Source organism: Leptosomus discolor, chromosome 4 (genome assembly GCF_034619465.1).
Source record: "Leptosomus discolor isolate bLepDis1 chromosome 4, bLepDis1.hap2, whole genome shotgun sequence".
NCBI classification, from domain to species: Eukaryota; Metazoa; Chordata; class Aves; order Leptosomiformes; family Leptosomidae; genus Leptosomus; species Leptosomus discolor.
In genome coordinates this window covers 83026133-83047675 of record NC_141394.1, presented here as the reverse complement: position 1 = coordinate 83047675, position 21543 = coordinate 83026133, and the positions used below count along the sequence as shown (strand labels likewise).

Sequence of the window (21543 nt, the reverse complement as noted above, 5' to 3'; positions counted from 1 at the left end):
TGATCCCATGGCATGTGGCGAGCCTCGTGCCCAGCACTTGGTCCTGGTTCTGCCACCGCCCGTCCTGTCCCCATACCCAGTGCCACCGCTGGCGTGGGCTGGATGTCCACAGCAGGTTTGGGCCACATGCTCCTTGAAGCTATCTGGAAGGGGAGGTGTTAGAGAGGGCTCAGGTTTCATGGTTCCGTTGTTAATTGATCTCAGGCTTCCTGTGTTAATTGCTTTGGTTGTTAAGGGAGGCTGCTCCTCACAGTTTGGTGCTGCCTCACAGTGAGAAACCTCTGGCTTTGTCCCAAGTTAGGGGTGAGACACCTTGATCCCAGCTCAGTGCCTACGTACAGGGGTCTGATGAGACCCTGGAGTACCTGAGACATCTGCATGGGGCTGGCAGCAGCCCTAAGGGAGACCCAGAGCGGTCCGGTGTGGCCGCTGGAGGCCAGGGGGGATAACCCGGAGTGCTGAGATCCCAAACTCCTCCTCATGGGGGGCTGAGAGGATGACTCTGGCTGATTGCTGGTTGTGTTCTCAGCTCTCATCCCTTCTGGAGACACCAAAGACCCCAGGAAGGAGACAGTAACATCTCAGACACCTTCTTCATGGTCTGGTCTTCACAGCAGGGGTTGCCCTGAAGTTACTGCTCACCCGCATATGCAGGGCTGGTACCTCCTGCGTCTCCCTGGGAAAGGCTGGTTGCATCGTGGAAGCAGTTTGGGCTCTCTGCTGTGCTGGAAGATGCTGTGTTCTCACCATTGAAACACTCGACCTTGTAGAGTCATCTTTTGGGGAAAAAAAATCCACACCTTAAGGCAATACGTGAACCATTCATGCCACCTCACTCCTGGTGGACAGGGTGAGGTGTCACGAGTATAAGCTGGACCAGGACAGACAGTGAGGAAATTTCTAATGCTACGGCACTGGAGTGCTGGGAGATGTGGCCAGGGAAGGTCATGGTGTTTCCACCAGTGGGAGCTATCACAAGCCAGAGGATAAGGTTGCTCTGGTTAACATGGTCTTGTTGGATATCCAAAAGGTTTTTGGCAAAAAAATCCTTCATCAAAGGTTTTTAAGGAAAGGAGGCTGCTGTGGGATGAGAAAGAAGGTCTTTGCATAGACAGACAGCTAAGTTGTGCGGGCTGTTGTGGTTGTCTCGTCCTAAAAAGAGCAGGAACAAGCAGGGGTCTGGATTGGGTCTTTATGGGGAATAGCTCCATAGCCTGAGACTCTTCAGTTTGAAAAAGAGATGTTTTAGGGTTGGCATGACAGAAACCTGCAGAACCCCAAGTGTCAGTGCAGTTGGGCAGGGGTGGACTGCTCCTCTACTAATGCAAGCACTGGGGGACCTCAGGATGAGATGGAGCTGGGTACTGCAAAAATCCACAAAGGGATGGTTCTTCATGCAGTTGTGAGTCCTCAGAGGATATGGTGGGTTCAAGAGAGGCAGAAGTCCGTGGAAGACAACCCTTGCAGGGCTGTTAAACATACAGACACCCCATCTAGCTTGGGAAGTACCTGAGCGGCGAATAACTGGTGTATAGGGGTAGGTGTCGGAGAGCTTGGCCTCATTCTCTTCTCAGTTGGAGTTGCCTGGGACATGATGGGAATGTCATTGCTCTTTCTAAGGGACCTGCAGCTCTTCAGCCTGTTCACAGTCTTCCCTGCAGAGCCCGTTGGCCCTTGAATGACTATGAATTGCTTTCTCCTTCCTAGACCGGTAGCTCTAATTCATCCTTTTGTCTAACGTCCCTTGCAGATCCTTATGCCATTGTCTCCTTCCTCCACCAAAGCCAGAAGACGGTGGTGATCAAGAACACCTTGAACCCCACCTGGGACCAGACACTCATCTTCTACGAGATAGAGATCTTTGGGGACCCCCAGAACGTATCTGACTCCCCTCCCAACATCGTGGTGGAAATATATGACCAAGACACCTACGTAAGTGTGTCAGCATGAGCTGGACCTTCATGGTGTGAGTGCGCTGGGGTGGATGGGACAAATGCATGTCAGTGTTCCTGCCCTCTGGAGTGCAATGCTGTAACATCTCTGGGTTGCTCACTGAGCTGGACAGTGAGAAGACAAAAATTCATCAAACAGTGATGTCCTTGGTGGCCCTGCTCTAGTCACCAAAGCTGCATCTCCATCGTGTTTTGCAGAGCGGCCAAATTAACTGTGCTTCCTTGTGGAAAAAAAGCTTAGGACAGGTTTTAAAGCAATCATGCAAGTAGAGGAACGATAGATTTTGTTTGCTCAGCTGCCCAAAGGTATCCAAAGAGCCTTGTAGTGATGGCATTCGGGGGGCTGGTGAGATAACCTTGAGTCCTTCCTAGAAAAACTGGGCTGTAGCCTGTCACAGGATGGGATTTCAGACTCGTGTAAGGGCAGTGCATAAGTGAAAAGCACATAGAATATGTCTCCAGAACCCTTCTGCCCTCCCTCCTCCCAAAGAAGCCACCAGGAAGCAGCAAAGGCAGCTGAAGATCCCGTTGCAGACCAGTGAAGGGGCTTTACAAGAGCTGCTGATACTTAATGCTATACTCAGAGCTCCTGCTCTGGAAATCGTGTGATACCATAGGAATTTCACCTCCTGTTTAAGCCAAAATGTGTAAGAAAGAGTGCATTTCTAGCTCTGGTAGTTGCAGGAAGGATTTTGAAAACTTGAGTCTACGTGGGCATCAAACCCATCTTTTTTTCTGGGCTGGTCCCATAACGGCTCAGACCTTGCGCCTGATTTTTGAGTGGTGGGGTTTCAAACGAGATGTGGGCGCGTGGTGACGGACTCCGCCGGGAAGTGGGGCGGGAAGAAACCTCCCTGTGCCCACGATTGCCTTCCAGGGTGCGGACGAGTTCATGGGGCGCTGCATCTGCAAGCCCAGCCTGGCGCGCTCGCCGCGGCTCTCCTGGCACCCGGTCGTCAAGGCGAACAGGAACGTCGGGGAGCTGCTGGCTGCCTTCGAGCTGATTCAGAGGGAGAAGGTGAGCTCCCCAGCCGGACCCAATCCTGCCTCTAATTGCAGTGCTGGCTCCTTCCCTTGGGGCCTCTCAGCGCCCGGCAGGATCCAGCCTTTGCTCAGCGCTGAGTTACGCCCGCCTGGGCTCAGCCTCCCCGTGGCTGCCCGTCCTCGGTTCCACCAGGACGGCTGCACTGAGCAGACCCAGCGGCGACGCTCAGCCCTGGAGGCCCCACAAGGCCAACGGGAAGATGCTCGGTGCCGGACCGAAGCCTGGGCTGCCGGGTACCGGTTGGGGAGGCGTCTCTCGCGCCCTGCCAGCCTGGCTGGCGGCGGTGCTGAGCGCCGAGCCTCGGCACCTTTGCGTCACGGGAAGAGCCTGGTGCGTTTGGCCCCAGATCGCCGCCCTTTGCTCAGAGTTAATTTCCGGAGGGAGTTTACGAGAGCCAAAGCGGGCGGTTGCTCCTGCGGCAAGCTGCCGCGCTCAACGCTGGCCGCTCCAGTAACGAGCCGCGGGGGAAGGAGCCTGGGCTTCGGAGCCAGCCCGGGCAGGAGAGACGCCTCATCACACCCCAGTGTGCTCTCATGTGCTTCCCCACCCTCCCTGTCCCCCCCGCACGCACCACCCCCTCGCCTCTCCCATCTCTGGCTTTTCCACTGGCCGCGGCGCCTGGCTCCAGCCCAGATGTGCCTCGACGCCAGGGAAAGCGGGTGGACGGGGAAGGCTGAATCTCCCTGTCCCGTTCCTCCCTCCCAGCCCCGAGGTGCTAATTGGGAACGGGGGTCCCGCCGCTCCCTCCTCCCTCTCTCTGATGTAGGTCCCAGCTCTGCTCCTGGCGGGACGCTGCGCTCTGCGCGCCGTGCTGCTGCGCCGCCGGGGGTGGGTGCGCTGGGCGCCAGCCTTGTTGCCCCCGCGAGAGGCTGCTGGGTGGGGGTCAGGGGGTGTCTCTGCTGCCGGGACAGGGCACCGAATCATCTGTGTGCAGCCTCTTCTTCCTCATCCCGCTCAGAAGTTACTGAACTGGGAGGGGAAGACCTTGGAAAGGGGAACCCGTCCTCTCCAAGGACTTTGTTTGATGCTAGTGTAAAGCAGCCGGGGGGGATTTGAGGCTCCGCTCGTGCCTCCTTGCCAGAGGGAGATCCCTGACCCCGTGCCCAGGATTTTTGGAGCCCAGTGCTGGGCATGGAGGGGGGCAGCGTGTGGCTGTGGGGGGACTGATGTTCCTTTGCCAGATAAAGCTGAGTTAGCACCGCGAGTGCAAATGGAAAGTATGTGGTTTTTTTTTTTTTTTCTCCACAGCCGGCTGTCCATCACATCCCTGGCTTCGAGGTAATGCCTTCCTCCTGTTTGCAGCTCCTAGGCCCTGTACCCCTCAAACCATCCCCTCCCCGGCCCCTACAGAGCTGCTGGGTCCCAGCACCACCAGCTGCTCCTGCAGAGACTTGCAGCGGACTCTGTTTGCAGCCCTGCTTCCGCAGGCAATTTGTCCATCCTGTCCGAGGATGAAGGAACCCCCAATGCAGAGATGCCAGTTGCCTTCAGCTGATGGGGGGCAGCTCACTTTTGATCCCTAAAACAGGGCGAACGTACCCTATCCCAGATAAAATTCCTCGGGTCTCCAAACACACCGTTACCTTCCTGCCCTGAGGTAATTTCAGCATTCCCGTCGCGCAGGGCTGTGCCTCCCAACTGCTCCAGCCCGTTTCCTACCCTGCAGCCTGGCTAGGCAAAGGCATTAACTGATGCTGGATTTTAAATGGTTTTAAGTCACCCACACTGGTTTCTTCTCAAGCTTGAGGGTGGCGGTGTTCAGGAACTCGGAAAGCATCCTTTTCCTACTCAGTTACCAGCTACAATTAGAAGCCCTAGGATGGGCTTATGGATGAGAATTGCCCTAACTCTCTACTTCCCTTCTCTTCTCCAGAATGAGCTGTCCTCCAGCCTGGATGAGGTGAGTCTCTAAGATTTAGTTGTCTCCTCATCTTGGAGATTGTAAGAATTGTTCCTCCACGGGGCAGCCACTTTCTTTCTGATGAGTCAAGCCAACAGCATCGGGATTTTAGTAACGTGGGTGATCACCAGCAGGGCAGGGTAGATGGGCTCCGTGCCTAACCCAGGAAGTGTTCCCGCTGGCAGGGCATGGCGGGTAATATTTAACCTTTGTGGGATGTGTGTGCATGAGGTCTGCTGGTGTTCAATGCTTCCAAGCAAAGCATGCAAAAGCTGAAACGCTGGGCTGACCTTTGGCTGGACCTCAGCTGAAATCCCAGTTGAAAAGTTTGAAACTTTTCATGGGGAATTGGCCATGAACTGGGGCATGTGCTGGACCGTTTCCAGTTGCTCTGAAGGAAATACTCTCATCAGGATCCCAAGCTGCTGCTCGGCCATCCTGTCACAGTTGCTACCAAGAGCTTGTGCATCCTCCAGAGCAGATCACAGGGTGAACCCAGCGGCGTCAGGCTGGTGTCTTGGAAAACACAAGGCAGGGAGCTGAACAGCGGGCACGTCTGTAAGAGTGTTGTGGTGGCCCTAGGAGCCAGTTAACCCCAAATGTTGGGAGATGAGCTAGGAGGGACCTAGGGCATGCAGGGACCCTGGCCCCATTTCCATGAGAGACTGGATGAGATAAACACGTTTTTGCAAGATGAGATTCTTCCACCCAAGCAGCCTTTCCTGACGGTGTGGGGCTCATCTTTGTGCGCTGTGTGGGCTGAGACCGATGAGCTCGAGTAAACTTAACCATCTCTCTGCTCTTTCTCCTCCATTTCTTGCCACTGCCGTTTCTGGATGGGGCACTCCACAGCTCTGCACCCCTGCCTTGTTCTACGAGGGGCTCCTCCAATGGGTACCTTTTATGCTCAAACGCTTGACTCTCCTCCGTTCCTCTGTCTTTGCCCAGAAGCCAAGCTAAGTCCCAACAGAGACTCCCAGGGAGACCAGCTCCTTCAGACATGGCCTGGCCTGACCCACCTGCCCTGCAGGAACCCCATCCAGCCCAGCCCACTGAGTCTGCAGCCAAAAGAGAGACGCCAGCCTGAGGTCTCTAGCGCCCTTAGCAGTAAACAACAAGCCTTACGGAGAACCTGGCTCATACATGCCTCATTCAGGCTTGTGATGTATCTGAATGACCAGGCTGGCAGCAGACTTCCTTCTGCTGCATTTCTGCTTGTGAGCAGCCTTTCAGGGCTAGATCCCCTTCAAGCACTGGGATTTAAGCCCCTCTTGAAACAACGTGGCCCAGCTGCACACTCAAAACTGGGAGAGGTTTCCAGCCACTGTTTGGACTGGGCTGATCTGTATTGACTTTCACTCACCTCCCTTCCAACCCGATATCAAAGTCAGGGTTGGACTAGATGATCTCCAGAGCTCCTTTCCACCCTGATTCCCTCTGACCACTCCTTGTTCAAATCATCCCAGCTGCCAGCAGACTCCATGGGTCTTTTCATGGATGCCCTCTCCACCCAGCCTGCTGTGTCTGGGTTGAGAGCTGTGCCTGGGAATTGCTTGTTCCCCACCACCACCCTGAACCCCCCCTGCTCCTGCCTCATCCCCAGGACTCACTGCTCATTTCTGTCCCATCTGGTGAAACATTTAACACTCCTGCATTCAGCTGAGACCCAGGAGAATGACTGCAAAACAACCAGGAGAGCAGCAGGGGCTGTGAAGCACTTAGAAATGGCTGGTGCTGACTGACGACATCGCGGTGCTAGAAGCCAAGCGTGCACTGTTGGCTTTCAAAGCTGCTGTTGAACCTGGAGAGGACGGGGGGCAGGCAGGAGCTCTTTCCCCAAGGCTTTCCCCTTTTCCCATCTGGATTGGAATCCAGAGGACAGCAGGATTGGAACGATCTTTAGTCCAATGACGATAAGGGAAATGCAACATGTGATATTTGCATCAGGGAATATTTAGGTGCACTGTTAGGGAAAAAACCTCCCTTTTAGGGAACAGATTGTTCAGCCTTCTCACAGGGGCTGTGTGGAGTTTGAGCCTGCCTTGGGGTCTGGGGTTGGGCTAGACGACTTCTGCATCTCTCTTATGCGACTTAAATGCAACTTAAGCACATTTAAAACTAGAAATGAACGTATGTCAGTACACAAGGACGGACCGAGGGTCATGGTTCAGTCCATGTTTAGGCACCTCGATGTGCTCTAAATGCTGTGGGTCACGAACAAAAGCTGGGGATAGCTCTTCAAGGGCCAGTTGGTCTATTCCTCTACCCCAAGGAAGGATCAGCTCATGTTGATGGTGCAGTGTCTGAGCAGCCTGAAATTAAATCTCTGAGTAAGTAGGAGATGGTTCAGTGGGCATGGTGGTGTTGGGTTGATGGTTGGACTTGATGATCTTAGAGGTCTTTTCCAACCTTAATGATCTATGGTTCTATTCAAGGTGGGTGACCAGAAGTGCTGAACACCCAAGCGATGCTGGGATGCTCGGCACCTCTCCCTTCTCCTTAGGAGCTCACCTCCCAGATAACCTTCCCTTTCCCTGCTAGTGACCGTTTCTGTGAGTGTGTGGACTGTGGGAGGGAGGACTGCCTGCCCCAGACTGACCGTCTGCCCTGTGCGGGGGCCCAGACATCTGCCCCGAAATGGAGTTACCAAAAGTCTTCAGCTAACAAGCAGCTTGACTCAGCAGCCACCGGCAATTGCCAATGAAAATTAGAGCTTAGCGTCTGGTATATCTAACATGCCACCGTGAAAAATCCCCTTGTAGAGCATTTATATACATACGTATGTAAACCTGAACCAATCCTATAATTGAAATACATATACACACTTAATTTAATGCAATAATACTTCAGCCTGAAAAGAATGCCAGTCTCCTAAATTGGTTCCAATTGCCCTGGGTTGAGGGTTGCATTTTTAGAGGTTTTTTGCTTTCATTCCTGCCTTTTCAGTGACTCTGAACTCGAAGATGCAGGTCAAGAAGAACCAGAACGCTGGGAGGGCTCAGAGCCCGTCCTCTGCAAGTGGCTGGGGAAACCTGCCTCCCTGCTTTCCTCCTCTGTGAAGGACAATTCTGAATCCCTTACCTGCCGTCCAGCTTTGGTCTCAGCTTGAAGGAAATCTTCTGTATGTGCTGTGCACAGACAGCTTTATCCGAGCCCTGTCCTGTGGCCGACAGCTTGGCAGCTGCCGGTTACGGTTTATAGCCGAGCTGTTGCATGAACAGCAGCCCCTTCCTGCACCCGGAGGCAACGCCGACCTTCCGTCCCACGGTGCTGCCCCCACTAAATTGCTGTTTTTCGAGAGTTGTTCACAGCATCTCACTCTGTCCAACTCAAGGAGCTGTATTTCGCTAACTAACCCCCTGCTGCTGCTTCGTCCCCTCTCCTCATCCCTCTGACTAACTGCCTCACTGTGGTCCTCGCGTGGGATAGGTGTGGTTTCATCCCCTCCTTCCCTAAAGGAGGCTGAACCTCGATGGAGGGCAGATCCCTCTTAGTTCCCTTGGAAAGGCTCAGGGATCGCTCTCAGCAGTAGGTGTTTGATCTTTTCCAGGGTCAGATTAAAGGGGGAGAAGCAGCTTGCAACCACATTCAGCCCCTCAGCCCCCATCTCCCCCTGTCCAACTGTCCTGGACTTCTGGGGGGGAGATGAGTTTTGCAGAGAAAAGGAGGCTCTGAGGGGGTGCAGCATGGGAAGGAGGTGGCGATGGGGTTGGTGTCCCTTCATGGCATGACCTGATGTGCCCTTGGCGTCTCTGCTCCCTGCAGTCTGCGGACTCTGACCTGCCGTACCCCCCGCCCCAGCGGGAGCCCAACATTTACATGGTTCCCCAAGGCATCAAACCGGTCCTGCAGCGCACGGCCATCGAGGTGAGTGATGGGGAGTGCCCCCTCGCAGGATAACACCCCGAATGTGTGTCCCTAATGGGGGGGATGAGACCCAAAAATGGGATCCAAGCCAGACTCTGTGGATACAGAGCCCTACCAGTGCTGGGAGCTAGTTCTGCTCATGGGTTATCCATCAAAAAACGCTTTCTTGCTGGGAAAACGAGTCAAGCTCCAGGGCAGAGCACAGCCCTGGACCACACTTGCTTTGTAGAAGGACAGTCTGCCTCGCACCAGGATGGTATTTGCCCAAAACAGAGATGCCCCATTAATAGATAAGCAGTTGTGGACTTGGTTACTGGTGCATACAGAGAAACATTTGCTGTATGACCTGGCTTCTCCTAGCACTGGCTGTCCTACATGGTTGATTCATCTCTTCCTCATGGTGGGCCGAGAAGCCCAATGAGAGACCCAGAGGCAGACCTGTGGCTCAGCCTTTGCTGTCTGTTCCCCTCACCCTTCAGATCCTGGCCTGGGGGCTGAGGAACCTCAAGAGCTACCAGCTAGCCAGTGTCACCTCGCCCAGCCTGCTGGTGGAGTGCGGGGGCCAGCTCGTGCAGTCCTGCGTCATCAAGAACGTCAAGAAGAACCCCAACTTTGACGTCTGCGTGCTCTTCATGGAAGTGGTGAGAACCAGGTCCCCACCCTGCAGTGATGGGGTCATAGCAGAGCTGGTTGCGAAGGACCTCTGGAGGTCCCATAAAAAACGCGTCCTGTGGTGAAGCTAATTCTGTCCTGCCCAGCCTCAGTTCCTGCCCTGCAGCGTTACGTAGTCCCTCCCCTCTCCCCACAGCGTTTACCCAAGGAGAGCCTGTACAGCCCCCCCATCATCGTCAAAATCATCGACAACAGGCCATTCGGCCGAAGGCCTGTGGTGGGGCAGTGCACCATCCGCTCGCTGGAGGACTTCTACTGTGACCCCTACCGAGAGGAGATGGATGGTCCCCAAGAGGCCTCAGGTACGTGCCACCATGAGGACCATGCTGGCTGCGCACCCGTGCCCTTCTCCGGGAGGAGCTGTGCGTTGCTTTTAGCTCAACCCAGCTGTAGGTCTGGTACAAAAAGCCCAGGGGGAGTTTAGCTCTGGGGTTGGTGGGTGGGATGGGCTGTCCCTTTGCCAAGCTGTTCAACCCTCACGAACGTGGGCTTTGGCTGGTGTGAAGATGCCTGGCAAGGCCGAGATCTCACCTGGAGGTTGATCCCAATGTGGTTTGGCTTTGGGGTCTCTAACAGCTGGATGTCCTGGTCATGCTCGTGCTTGCTCTGATTGCAGATGATGTGAGCCTCACGCCCAGGGATGATGTCCTAATCGACATCGATGACAAAGAGCCTCTTATTCCTGTCCAGGTACGGAAAAAATCAGAGGAGTGGGAAGACATTGATTTCTTACTTTGTGTGGTACGGGGGAACTCGTGTGGGTGCAGGGCTGTGGTAGCAAGTGATGAAGATGTGAGGCCATGTCTGGCTGTAACCTTCCTTTTGCAGCTTCCACCTCTGTTTTCAGCCCTTCTCCTCCACCATCCCACAACAACAAACAACCACAAGCTCATCCTTCTCTCCTACGTTTAACATGAGGCATCAGATTTTCTTTTCTGGGTGAGAGACAGCAGACTCTCCCCATGCCAGGCTCTCCCCTTCAGCGTCTCTTCCTCAAATGTAGGGTTTGGTCCGAGGCTGAAGAAGGTCTGCAGTCATCCCCCTAGGGCGGGATTCTCTTGGAAATGACAGTCCCTGCCCCAAAGAGCTGACAGCCCTGAGTGGACTTACCCCAGCACTGGAGAGGGTGAACTGGTGCTGGCAGATGGGGCAGTTTGCCCAAGGCCACACGGGAAGCAAAGGTTCCCTGAGGCTCAGTTGTCCTTACCACAACCACACGACCAGGTCTCCTTTCCCCCAGTTTTGCTCTTTGTTTGAAGGGTGCTTTGCTGCTCCCCAACCTGCTCCTTTCAGCAGCTCCAGTTACTCTGCAGAGGGTCACGGCGGGGACTGTGGTTGCAGAATAACCCACGGTGGTGGGAACTGGACATGCTTTAGCAGGGAAGGAGGGATGTGTTGCTGCTTTTGCAGAAAGAGAGCTTTTCTGTGCCGTGAGTTCGATGGGTCTTATCAGTCCCTTGTAGATGGGTCAGGCTGGGCATGCCGCTGGGGTTGCTGTTCCTCCTTCCTGAAGCACGGCTGGAAGGTGTCTGGCCACACTGGTGACACTGGCCTTGCTGGCGCTTCACATTTCTATAGCCCGTGGGTGCCTTTGCCAGCAGACGTGTCCTCTTTGAGGCAGAGACCTGCCAGTGCTGACGTGTGCATGTGTGATGCACCAATCTGTAGGTGAGCCTGGTCGCTCAGGAGCAGCTGAAAGTGTTGTCAGAGGCATTTGGTGGAGCTGTTCATGGTCTCCTGTTCCCTTTGGTGTGTTTAACGTGCGCTGGCATTTCCTTCCTCCCTGTTCTAGAAGTTGTGGGTGCTGCATGGTACCTTGGGCTAGAGCAGCCTGAGCTTTCTGTAAGAGATCTGCCTCTCAGGGTTGCCTCTTGCCTTGCCTTTCACTGCCCATAAAAGCAAGATGCCTAACTTGGGTGTCAATGCTTCTGCTCTCTATTCATCTCCTTGGTGGCACCTCAGTGTTTCTGTTCGCGAGGGCTTTACGATCCACTGATCGGCGCCACCAAATCCCCGCGGTCGTGCCCTGAGGTGGGCTCAGACCACGGGCCCAGCATCAGGCTGTTCCTGGAGATTCAGAGCTGGAGCTGGAGCTGCACCTCTCCTCTGGCTGCATCCCTCCTGCTGGGTCGTCTGCTCTAGGTTCGTGCCATGCTGGTCCTCCCTGCGGCCGAGCGGGCGTTGCTTGAGCAGGGGTGCACGTTACGTGCTGCAACCTCTGCCCAGTTCAAGACTTTCAGGCTTCGGGCTAAGGAAAACCCAAGATTTTGGCCAGTGCTCGGCAAAAGCTGTGGGTGTGGGACTCCAGCCTGTTGCAGCCTTGACTGCAGCTGGCCCTGCTCATGCCTACCTGTCCCAAAAGCTGATGAGATCCAGGTTGCTGCTGTCAGGCAAGGTCACCCTGCGGTCCTTACGGCGAGGCACGCCAAATGAGCTGGCTTTTTGGGTTCCCCACCAGCCGAGGGGGGGGATGCTCATCCGCTGGGCTCCCTGGGATGCTGGCACCTTGTCCTGAGACGCTCCAGTGTCAACAGGAGCTGGACAGTGGAGTTTGAAAACATTGGCCCAAGTGATCGAGTGTCGTTGAAAGGAAAAAGTAACTCCAGACAGAAAAATATTACTGGCAGCCTAACTGGCTTTCCCTTCGCTTGCCATGTGCGGATTTGTCTTAATAATTTACAATTGTGCTTCATCTTGTATCAGTAAAGTAACTGGAGCATGTCTGTAAAAAACACACCAAAACGAGTCCTGGAACAGGAACCTTCACCGCTGCAAATAACCCAAGGATGGGTCTGCTGCTCCCCCGGTGGCAGGCACAGACCCAATTCAAGGGCTGGAAGCGCATGTAAAGGATGGGAAGGTGCTGCCTGGTGGCAGACGCCGGCTGGAGGTTGCTTTGACGGCGGGCTAAGACCCCCAACAGAGGGTTTTTTCTGGCCCCCTCCTGCCCCACAGCCGCAGACGGGACAGCGATGGGTAGACTGGTTTTGCGTCTGCAACTCCAGCAAGCTGTGAAGGCATCATTTCTTTTTTGTAGAAAAATTCACCCAACTTTTGGGTTGGTTTCACTATTTTTTTTTTTTTTTTTTTGGAGGGAGGCATATTCTGCAATCTACAGTTTAAACTCTCCCCCTTTCTTTTTTCTTTTCCGGTCAATTTTCAGTAAAAACGGCGTTGTGTAGCAAAATAACAACCTGCAGCACTTCCAACGTGCAGCACTGCTCTCCGAGAGCATCAGAACGACCGCCTCCGCGCCGGCCCTCCGCTGCCTTTTTCTGCTGGCGAAACCATTGGTTAAACGCAACAGATGTTACAAAACGTTCCCTTTCCTCTCACCTTCCTCCATCAGCCCCGCTTCCCTGATTTTTCTGCACCTTTGCCTTCAGCAGGGTGATTCCTGCTGCTTCTCCTGCGACATTAGTGGAGGCAACAAGAGAGAAATGCAATTCCCTCTGGGAAGCCGGGGGTTTGACCCAAATTTGCTTTCTCGCCGGGAGCCAGGGTGGCTGGGGCTTGCTCTTAGCACGAGCCCTGGCTGCCGCGATGTGCTTTCAGCCCGGTCGCTAATTACCCTTTTACTCTGCTTAATGGAAATTCCCCTGCTTTGTTTTGCCAGCGGTTTATTAACCCGGTGGCTGCTTTTTTGAGGGAGGTGAGAGGAGGAAAGTTTCCTCCCATAAATATCCTTTACAAGAGCCACAGGCGAAGGCTCTGCTGGGTGCAGGGCGGAGGCTGCGGCCACCACGGGACCCTGGCTTGGGGCTCGACGTGGAGCCTGGTTCCTCTATAAACCGGTGCTGAAGGTGCCTGGCCGAGGTTGCACCGGCCGTTCGTGATCTACGGGGCTGGTGGGACTCCCAGTTTGCACCATTTCCTCTGCCTTTGCTGTATGGGCAGGATGGGGGCAGCACCCTGGGGTGCCTCCACCCCACGGCACAGGCTGGGGGTCTACCTGCGGGCAGGGGGTGCTCTGCCACGCCCACCGTTGCTTGAGATGCTCTGATCAGATTGCCACAGCTTTTTAATGAAAAGATAATTCTATAGAGTTTTCTTTTCTCTAGGTGCTTTGTTCTCTCTTTTTTTTTCTAGCGAGGTAAAATCACGAATGTTTTTCGTGTTAATTTTGCAGCAGTTCATTCACTTTCAGTGCTTCCCCCCGAGACCCATTCGCCATTTCCCTCTTTTCCCCTGGTTTTGTCGCACCTGGAGGTGAGGGCAAAGCAAGAAAGAGAAACCCAGGGCTCACGCTCTTCTTGTATTTGCACTCCAAAAATGGCAGAATTTCAAATTTCTTTTGGCTTGCACCTTTTTTATTGCAGTTAGTTTGGAAAAGAAAAAGAAAAATTGTCCTTCAAAGCTTTTTTTTCCCCCGTCTTTTGACCAGCGTTAGCTGTGAACATGCTTGTTGGTGGCATGGGGCGTGCAAGCCGGGGATCATAGGTGCTGTGTAGACATGTGTGCTTAAGGAAACAGATGTGCAAACCTCTGCCACTGCCGGGGTGGTGCTTTGGCCCCATCCATCACTGGGGGACCTCTTGGAGATGCTGACCCAGAGGCGAAGGCAGCTGGGTAGGGTATTTTGGGGTAGTTTGGGAGGCACAGCAGGATCGTGGTGCACAGGGACCTCTTGCACATGGAGCTCAGCACCGCGTTGGGTGTCGATGATGTCCGCAGAGAGGTCAAAAGTGGCAGAAGGGGACAGGAGAGGTGGGAGGAGAGGGGCAGCCTGCTTCTCCTCTGAGCCTGTCCCAAAACCTGCTCCTCATTAGGCTCAGTTGGAGCAAGGCTGGAGGCTCCGTGATTGTGTGTGTGCAGTGCCCTGGCACGGCGGGGCTGTTTAAATTGCAAACAAGAATCAATCCCCTTCTCAGATGTGGTGGCGCATCGCGGGGAAACCGTTGCTTCGCCAGCCGCACCCCGTCACCGCAGGCGCCACAGGATCTGGCCCTGCTCCCCCCATCTCCTCCCACCCCGGCACAAACAGCGCCAGGCAGGAGCGGGGCAAGGGGGAGCTGTGCCCAGGGCCGAGGGGACCCATTTCAGATCCCTGCGCTCACTCAGGGCTGGGCTGGTGGGTTCCCTGCGAGCAGGTTGTGATGGGAGGAAGGAAAGTAGCAGTCCTGACCCTCCTCCAACTCCCATCCTTCCCAAAGCTTTGGATGCTCTTGGCCAAACACACTTTCTGCTCTTTTCTGGTTTTGAAAGTCAGCTGAGTGCTCCGGCAGAAGCTGTAGGCCCTTCTGATGACGTGCCAGACCCAGGTCTGTCTACCTTTTGAATTACACCCTGCCACTCATCCTTCTTCAGGAGTTCGTGTGCTTTCTATCCAAATTCACGGGAAGACACTCTTTCCTTGGCTCTGAAGTTCTTCCCTGAGACTTTGGGGTGCTCCTTGTCGCAGTGGAGAACCCTACGCCATGGAAGGGTACATGGCTCAATGTTTCATCCTTCGTACTCTGCATCTCCACCCACTAGTTGCTTTGAAAATTAGGACCGTTGTTCTGTCCGCAGCAGGTTGGGATCCATCGGAGGGACCTGGTGTGCCCCCAGCAGCATGGACATGGCTCTGCTAGAGTTAGAGCTCTGCAGCCTGGAGGAGGCCCTTGGTGGCCCTGGTGGCCAGGATCTCGTCTGGCAGGAGGAAATGAGGTTTCCTACTGGCTTGAAGGCAAAAGAGGCATTTTTGGAAGGTGACAACCAGAAACGGGGCCCCTGTCAGGGAACAGAGGATAGTTGGCAGCCAGATCCTCAGCATTTCTCTGCCGCTGTTTGCTTCTCGGTGGAGGTGAGGACCTGTCACTACCCTGGAGATGTTGCAGAGCGAGGAGAACTGTTACTGGGTTTGGGGCTGCAGATGGGGGAAGGTGCAGCATCGACCCCTCTCTCCGTGCTGCCAGGGCCATGGGCACAGAGCATCCCAGTCTGAGACCCAGCGGGGAGGAAGCCGTGGTCCTGGTTGGTGTTGGGGTGGAGAAGCTGGTGACAGCTGATCCTCTGCGAGATCCCCAAGTCTTGCCCCGTGATCTGGCTGTTCAAAAGCCCTTCCTGAGTGTTCCCTGCAGGTGATCCCGGGTGTCTTTTCCTTCTTGATACTTGCTCCCCCAGGCAGCTTTTGGCCGGGATGTGCAGAAGTAGGTCTGTCTGCAAGAAAACCCGGCCCACCTCCCCATTCCTGCGTGCAGACCTCGTCATTAGGGGGCTCAGGCTTGGTCCAACGATTAGCAAAACATCAAGGAAGGTGTTTATGGGCAGTGGGTGCAGAGGACAGAGGTGGGCGACCTTCTGACCTCTGAGGATGCCTGTGAGGAAGAGGAGGGCTGTGGCAGTGAGGGATGGAGGTGAAGGCAAAGGGAGGCACCTCTGGCCACACTGAAGCGAGGTCCCTCAGCCTCAGGTTGCAACGTGAAGGGAGGTGAGCTCTTGCTGATGTCTGACTTTCCTTTAACCAAAATAAATGACACCGCATACTGCATTACCTAATTTTTATTTTTTTTTTAAACATCCAGCAAAGGTCAGAAAAATATTTCCCTAGCAATGTCCCCAGACCTGAAGGCAGGGCCTTCTTCCCCAAAAATAGTCGTGGGCAACAGAAGTAATGAGCCGTGTTTCCTGCGACGCTCCCGAGGCTGGTACGGGTGGAGCAGCCCAGCTCTTCCCCCCAGGGGAACACGGAGGTCGACGGGGCTCTGCGGGGCTGTGGCTCTCCCAGACTTTGCAGGAACTTCATCATGGTGTTACCAAACTTGCCCAAATCAGCCTTTTTGGGACAAAAGCTATGAGTAGAGACACGTGCACACTTTTATGCAGGTGAGCACAGCATTTGCTGCTCGGGGGCTGCTCCCCAGCGGCGGTGGATCGGCACAGGGGCTGCAGAGATCCCAGAGGAAGGAGTGAGACAGAGATTGGCAGCTGCAGAGACCCCAGCTCTGCAATAAATACTTTATTCCCTGGGGCAGTTTAAACCCTACCGAAAGCACCTACAAACTTGGATCAAACTTGGGGAACAGTTTAAACGGGAGGTGGAAGGATGAGAAGGGGGAGAGGGATGTGGCAAAGCTGAAACGCCCTGCTGCAGCCGTTTCAAAGTGGAAGACTTTGACATTTCTTTGCTGAAACAAACATTTTGCAAACAAAAAGCCCTGTAATGAATTGAATTATTCCTTTTGACCTCAGATTAGTTCTTCTCTGTTTGTTTATTTGTTTGTCCTTCACTTTTGCCCTTTGTTTGGGGAGTGGAGGAGGAGAAGGGAACTTGTTCATGGAAAGCCAATTCCCGAATGAAATTCCCACCAAATCTTTCCCTAACCTCTGAATTTTGGCCCTGAATGCTCTTCCTCCCATGCCCACCCTCTCCTGGGTGGGTTGGGGTGGCTTTTGCTTAGGTGGTCTGACACCCCGCAGCCATCGGGGTCCCTCCACCCCACTCTGCTCCCCTCCAGGGCCAGGTTTCGACGGTGAAGGAGGAGTCCCAGCCTGTAGGGGCCATCCTACTCCTTCTTCCTGGGAAAGGTGATGGATCCCAGGCCAGGAGCCCATGCCCGGGGCCGCGGTCTCTGCACCGCTTGCTCTTCCCGTGGTGACCTTGGAAGCAGGAGCCAGGGTTGTTCCTGCCCGTGCATGTGTGCATTGGGTGTGTTTCTTTGTGTGGCTCCAAAGCCTTTCTTCCCTCCTTGCCAAGCCTGGCTTTGGTCCCTCCTCCGATGGATGACGGGAACAAAGGATCACTTTGTTGTCCTCATCTGAAACAGAGAAAACAAACAGACACGAAACCCCTCTGCTCTGAGGTTGCTGAGTGTGTTGTCTATCTCATCCAAGTGGGGTGAGAAGTTCAGCCTGAGGTCTGTTTAAAACAAGTCTATGCGCACAAGAACTGGAAACATCATGGTTACTGGACGCGAAGAAACTCCTAAAACTCATAGAAAAGCCATTTTTCTGTAGCCAGGTCTCCTGGGCTAAGCCCTTCTAGTTTGCTTCTCTGGGAGATGCCCACGCAGTAGGGTTTTGCAAGGGCTGAGTACAGGCAAGTGGCTGCTGGACCAGCCCTTGCTCCTGCCTGCTCTGCACCCTGTTCTCCATGCTCTTTCCTGGGTCCTCATCCCCATGGGATGAGCAGATGGAAAGACAACCATGACATCCACCTGCGGCCCCAAGGGGTGAGCAGACCTTTGCTCCTTCTGCTCGTTGACAAAGCAGTCACAGAGGAGCTGTATCCCACTAGTCTCCAAGAGTTGCGTGGGTCTCCTAGTGGGAAGTGAGCCTGGTGGGATCTTTCCGTCATGGAGCAGCTGTGAATTCAGTGTTTTCAGCTTGACCCAAGGTCTGACGCAGGTCTGGTCTGATGGGGTCAAAAGCAGTGCATTTGGGGACCAGCCCGAGCTGGTGAGCAGGGGGCAGCGCTGGCCGGCTTGGCCTGGTGCTCAAAACCAGCTATTTTCTGGTGAGAACATCTCATTTCTCCCCCTTCCCCATCTTGAAGGAAACACACCTTGCAAGACAGAGGCAGAGCTGCTGCTTGCTGCCCAGGGCAGGGGTCGGTGATGGCAGCTCTTGGTTTGCCAAGGAAAAGCTGCGCTGGCACTCGGTGTTTCGTTTGTACTAGACCTTGTCCTGAGCTCTCCTAATCCCCTTCTGTTAAAAACACCCTGGGTCACATCCCTCCCTGGCTCCTGCAGTGAACTGGGCTCCCTGTGTGTGCAAGCCCTCGGTGTCCCCAGGAGGAGATGGTGTCCTGCGCGGAGAAGTATTAACTGCTGTTCTGTAACGTGGGTTTTTGCTGCAATTTCCCTTTAATCCCCCGTTTTTTTCTCTGCAACCATTCAAACCCCGTCCCATTTGATGACGATCAATGAAAGCCCAAGCCCCGCTCTTGTGCTGAGGATGCCTTGTCTGGGGAGACCCCAACCTTATAACCCAGGGGAGGGGGAAGGCAGCACTCTTTGGGTTCATTCGTTTTATTTCTCCTAAATTGTGCTTTTCCTGATGTATGTTAAACATTGTTTCTCTAACCCCATTGATAACCAATCATTTTAATTTGTAGCTTGCGGAGGGTATGACCAGCTCAGCATTAATTAACATACCAGCTTCTTGGGCCCAGCCTCATGTATGTATTGCTTAATTTCTAACTTAATTGCTTGATTAATGGGTTTTATGAATGATATGTGTGCATATAGACGTATTTAAAGATCGGTGAAAATTGAGGCATATCCTTTTGTGAAAGATCCCCTCTCTGTCCTAGAAAAATGGCAGTTTCCTCTTGCTACAGGTGTGTGTGCATTTCAGCAGTTGTTTTTCCTTCATGCCAAAGAAAACGGGGTCGGTTTTGAGAGGAGGGATGAGGAAGCTTCATCCCTCTCGTCCTTGCGGAACCGGCAGAGTTACGTGCGTGGTTGAGGTGAAATGTCTTCCCGACAGCAGGGCCTGGTAGCTCAGTGGAGATGGTGTGTCCTGGGTGGCTGCAGTGGCATGGTTGAGGACCTGATGGGACTTCTGTGACCCTCCGTGTTCTAGCTCAGGGACCGTCCGAGGCATCATGTTGGTATAAGTTGAACCAAGAAGGTGCTGGCCTTCCACGAGGAGGAGGGTTTCACCCCACGGGAGGTTTAATCTCGTCAGTAGGACTTTGCACAGTCCTGGTTCTTGCAGGGATAGGCTGGTGCCTTCGAAGCGTGGGGATGAGGGAGATGCTGGGCAGCACCAGAGCAGTGACAGTTCCCTCCTGGCAAAGAGTCTCCTGCTCCCTTTGTGCATTTTACATTAAAAAATCAGACGTGTAGGGTGTTCCTGGGTTTTGTAAGGGGCAGTGAAGCTGCTTTGCTTTCTCATGGCTGACACTCCAGAGGAACAATTCTCCTCCATACCCCAAATTCATCCCTAACAACGTTGGGACCTTGGGGCTTTTCACCCCTCTTAGATCCCTCTTGATACCAACCCATGGGTTACAGGACACGGGCTGTTCCTGCCAAGAGCCTTGCACGTTCCTCCCACATGTTTTGGGCCAGAACTAGCTGCGTTGCTTTCCACTGCCTCGCTGCGATAAACAGCGACTCCTTCCCGCTGGCTGAACCTGGAGTGGTGCCCCCGTGCTTCAGCCCTGGGGTGTAAAACGCCGATGCGTCAGCCCAGACCTTTGGAAGAAGGTCAGCCCAGAGGTGCTTTTTTGTGCAGTGTCTTTGGGAGGAATAGTGTCCCTTTGAGGTCTGGCCCTGTGGGGTGGAAGGAAAGATAAAGTGGGCTTTCCCTTGCTGAGAACAGAGTCAAAATCGAGCAAGCAGAGCACACGGGTAAGAGATTGGTTGCAGATTCTCGTGGCAGCTGTGGCTTTTGCATCAGAAGCCCCTGAGAGGTATCTCTGAAGGTTTGGTATAGGGCTGGAGGGATGTTTAGTGTCCAACCTGTCTCTCTGTAATGCGTAGCTACATGCTCTGTTGGCCCTGCGTGCATCTCTCCTGTAGCCCGTTAATCCCCTGTACCCACCACGCATCGTTCGGTGATGTGGCACAGAGAGGGCAGATGGGTGGCTCTGCTGGGATGTGGAGTATGGAAACAAAGGCTCCATAAATAGCCTCCCCCCTCCCTCTGTTCTGCAGCATCTTTAATTTACGTGAATATGGTTTTGGTTTAGTCCAAATAAAAACAAAACAAAACAAAAAAAAAAAAAAAAGAAAAAAGCTGCAAACTCGTAATTTAAAATAAAAGCAACAGAATATTAGGCAGTAATAAACCCATTCTCCTGGCCTTCACAGGACCCTACAAGAATGTGATTAAATGTAATAAACCCCACCATCACTGCTGATGCGTCTTGGGGGAAAACGTCCTGGTTTGGAGAGCCGGTCACCGAGACGGGCCGTGCATGTCTTCCTTCCCATCCCCTCCTCGTTTGTAGCTGGGGAGCTTCGCACGAAAGCAGGAGCTGCGGCGTGAGGCGTAGGGGGCTGCAGCTGGTTAAATATTAGGAAAAAAGATTTTACGGCCAAAAAAATCCAGCCCGATGTGGAGCGTGTGAGGGAGGTCCTGAACTTTGCCGGGTTCTGCCTCCAACCGTGGAGTTAATGAACACAAACTGCTCATGAAAACGGGGCAGGCCTTGCCAGGGGGACCCGGAGAGCCACCGAGGAAGGCGATGGGCATCAGCTCCGCACACTGTCGCAGCAGTTTCCTACCCAGGAGAAGTGATGGGGAGGTCAGGTCAGGGCTGCCAGAGCTGGTGCTTCAGGCTCTGCCCGGAGCCTGCACGTATCCAAGCACTTAATCTGCAATTGTTTATGACCTGGTTCATAGACCCTTTCTAATCTGGCCTCTCTTCGCGCTCTGGTGCTGCTGTTGCCAAAATCCTCCTAGACAAAGTCCAGAGCTGGCCCTTCACCCCTCCTGAGAATCTTTGGCAAAAGCAAAGTGAGGCGGTTTTGCCGCACCCATCTCTCGTAGCACCACCTCTCTGATCCAGATCTGTCCCCTTGCTGCCGCGCTGAAATCCTGGCTCATCCCTCTGGAGTTCAAGTGACTCAATCGTGTTCAAAGGGTGAGACTCACGACTTCTTAAAATGCCAAAACAAGCTCTTTCATGAGCCATTTCCCCCTCCCTGCTCGGGAGGAACGCTCTGTAATCATCCACAAAATACCCTCTGTAATTATCCACAAGATCCCCTCTTTGTTGTCCTGTAAATCCCCTTTTCAAACCTTCAGACCATCCCAGGAGCCCCACCTGGGCTTGGCCGTTGTCCCCTCGAAGCTCTCTGAGGATGGACGTGCCATCGCCCTCCGCGACTCTGCTGTGATACCCACCAGAGCCGACCTGGGAGCGTTCAGGATGAGATCCTGGTGACCCGAGGGGTGCTAATTTGGGAAAGCACGGGGGACTGCAGCTCAGAGGAGAGCCCATAGCCATCATCATCAGAAGGTGCAATGCACCTCTTGCTAAGATCAAAGCCTGTATTTAGCCAGCTGCATCATAACTAAAGCTCAAGTAGGGGTGGTATAGATGCCACCACCAGGGATGGTGACACTGGGATCCTTTTACAAACAAGGGACTGTAAAGCTCTCCGTGCCTTTGGCCTGTTTCTAACGTCTGCCTGAAGAGCAACATTTACACAGAAACAGTTTGGGGCAGT

The 21543-nt window shown here is 53.9% G+C and overlaps 1 protein-coding gene across 1 annotated transcript in view; it reads left to right on the top strand.

Moving 5' to 3' along the window:
- The window catches only part of DYSF (dysferlin), a 101461-nt gene that overhangs the window by 39386 nt on the left and 40532 nt on the right, over nucleotides 1–21543 (top strand). Inside the window, 8 exon segments of the mRNA XM_086464921.1 lie at nucleotides 1751–1932; nucleotides 2830–2970; nucleotides 4246–4311; nucleotides 8663–8764; nucleotides 9244–9405; nucleotides 9573–9738; nucleotides 10053–10126; nucleotides 18474–18536. Of these exon segments, the coding sequence (XP_086321047.1) occupies nucleotides 1751–1932; nucleotides 2830–2970; nucleotides 4246–4311; nucleotides 8663–8764; nucleotides 9244–9405; nucleotides 9573–9738; nucleotides 10053–10126; nucleotides 18474–18536 (956 nt within the window).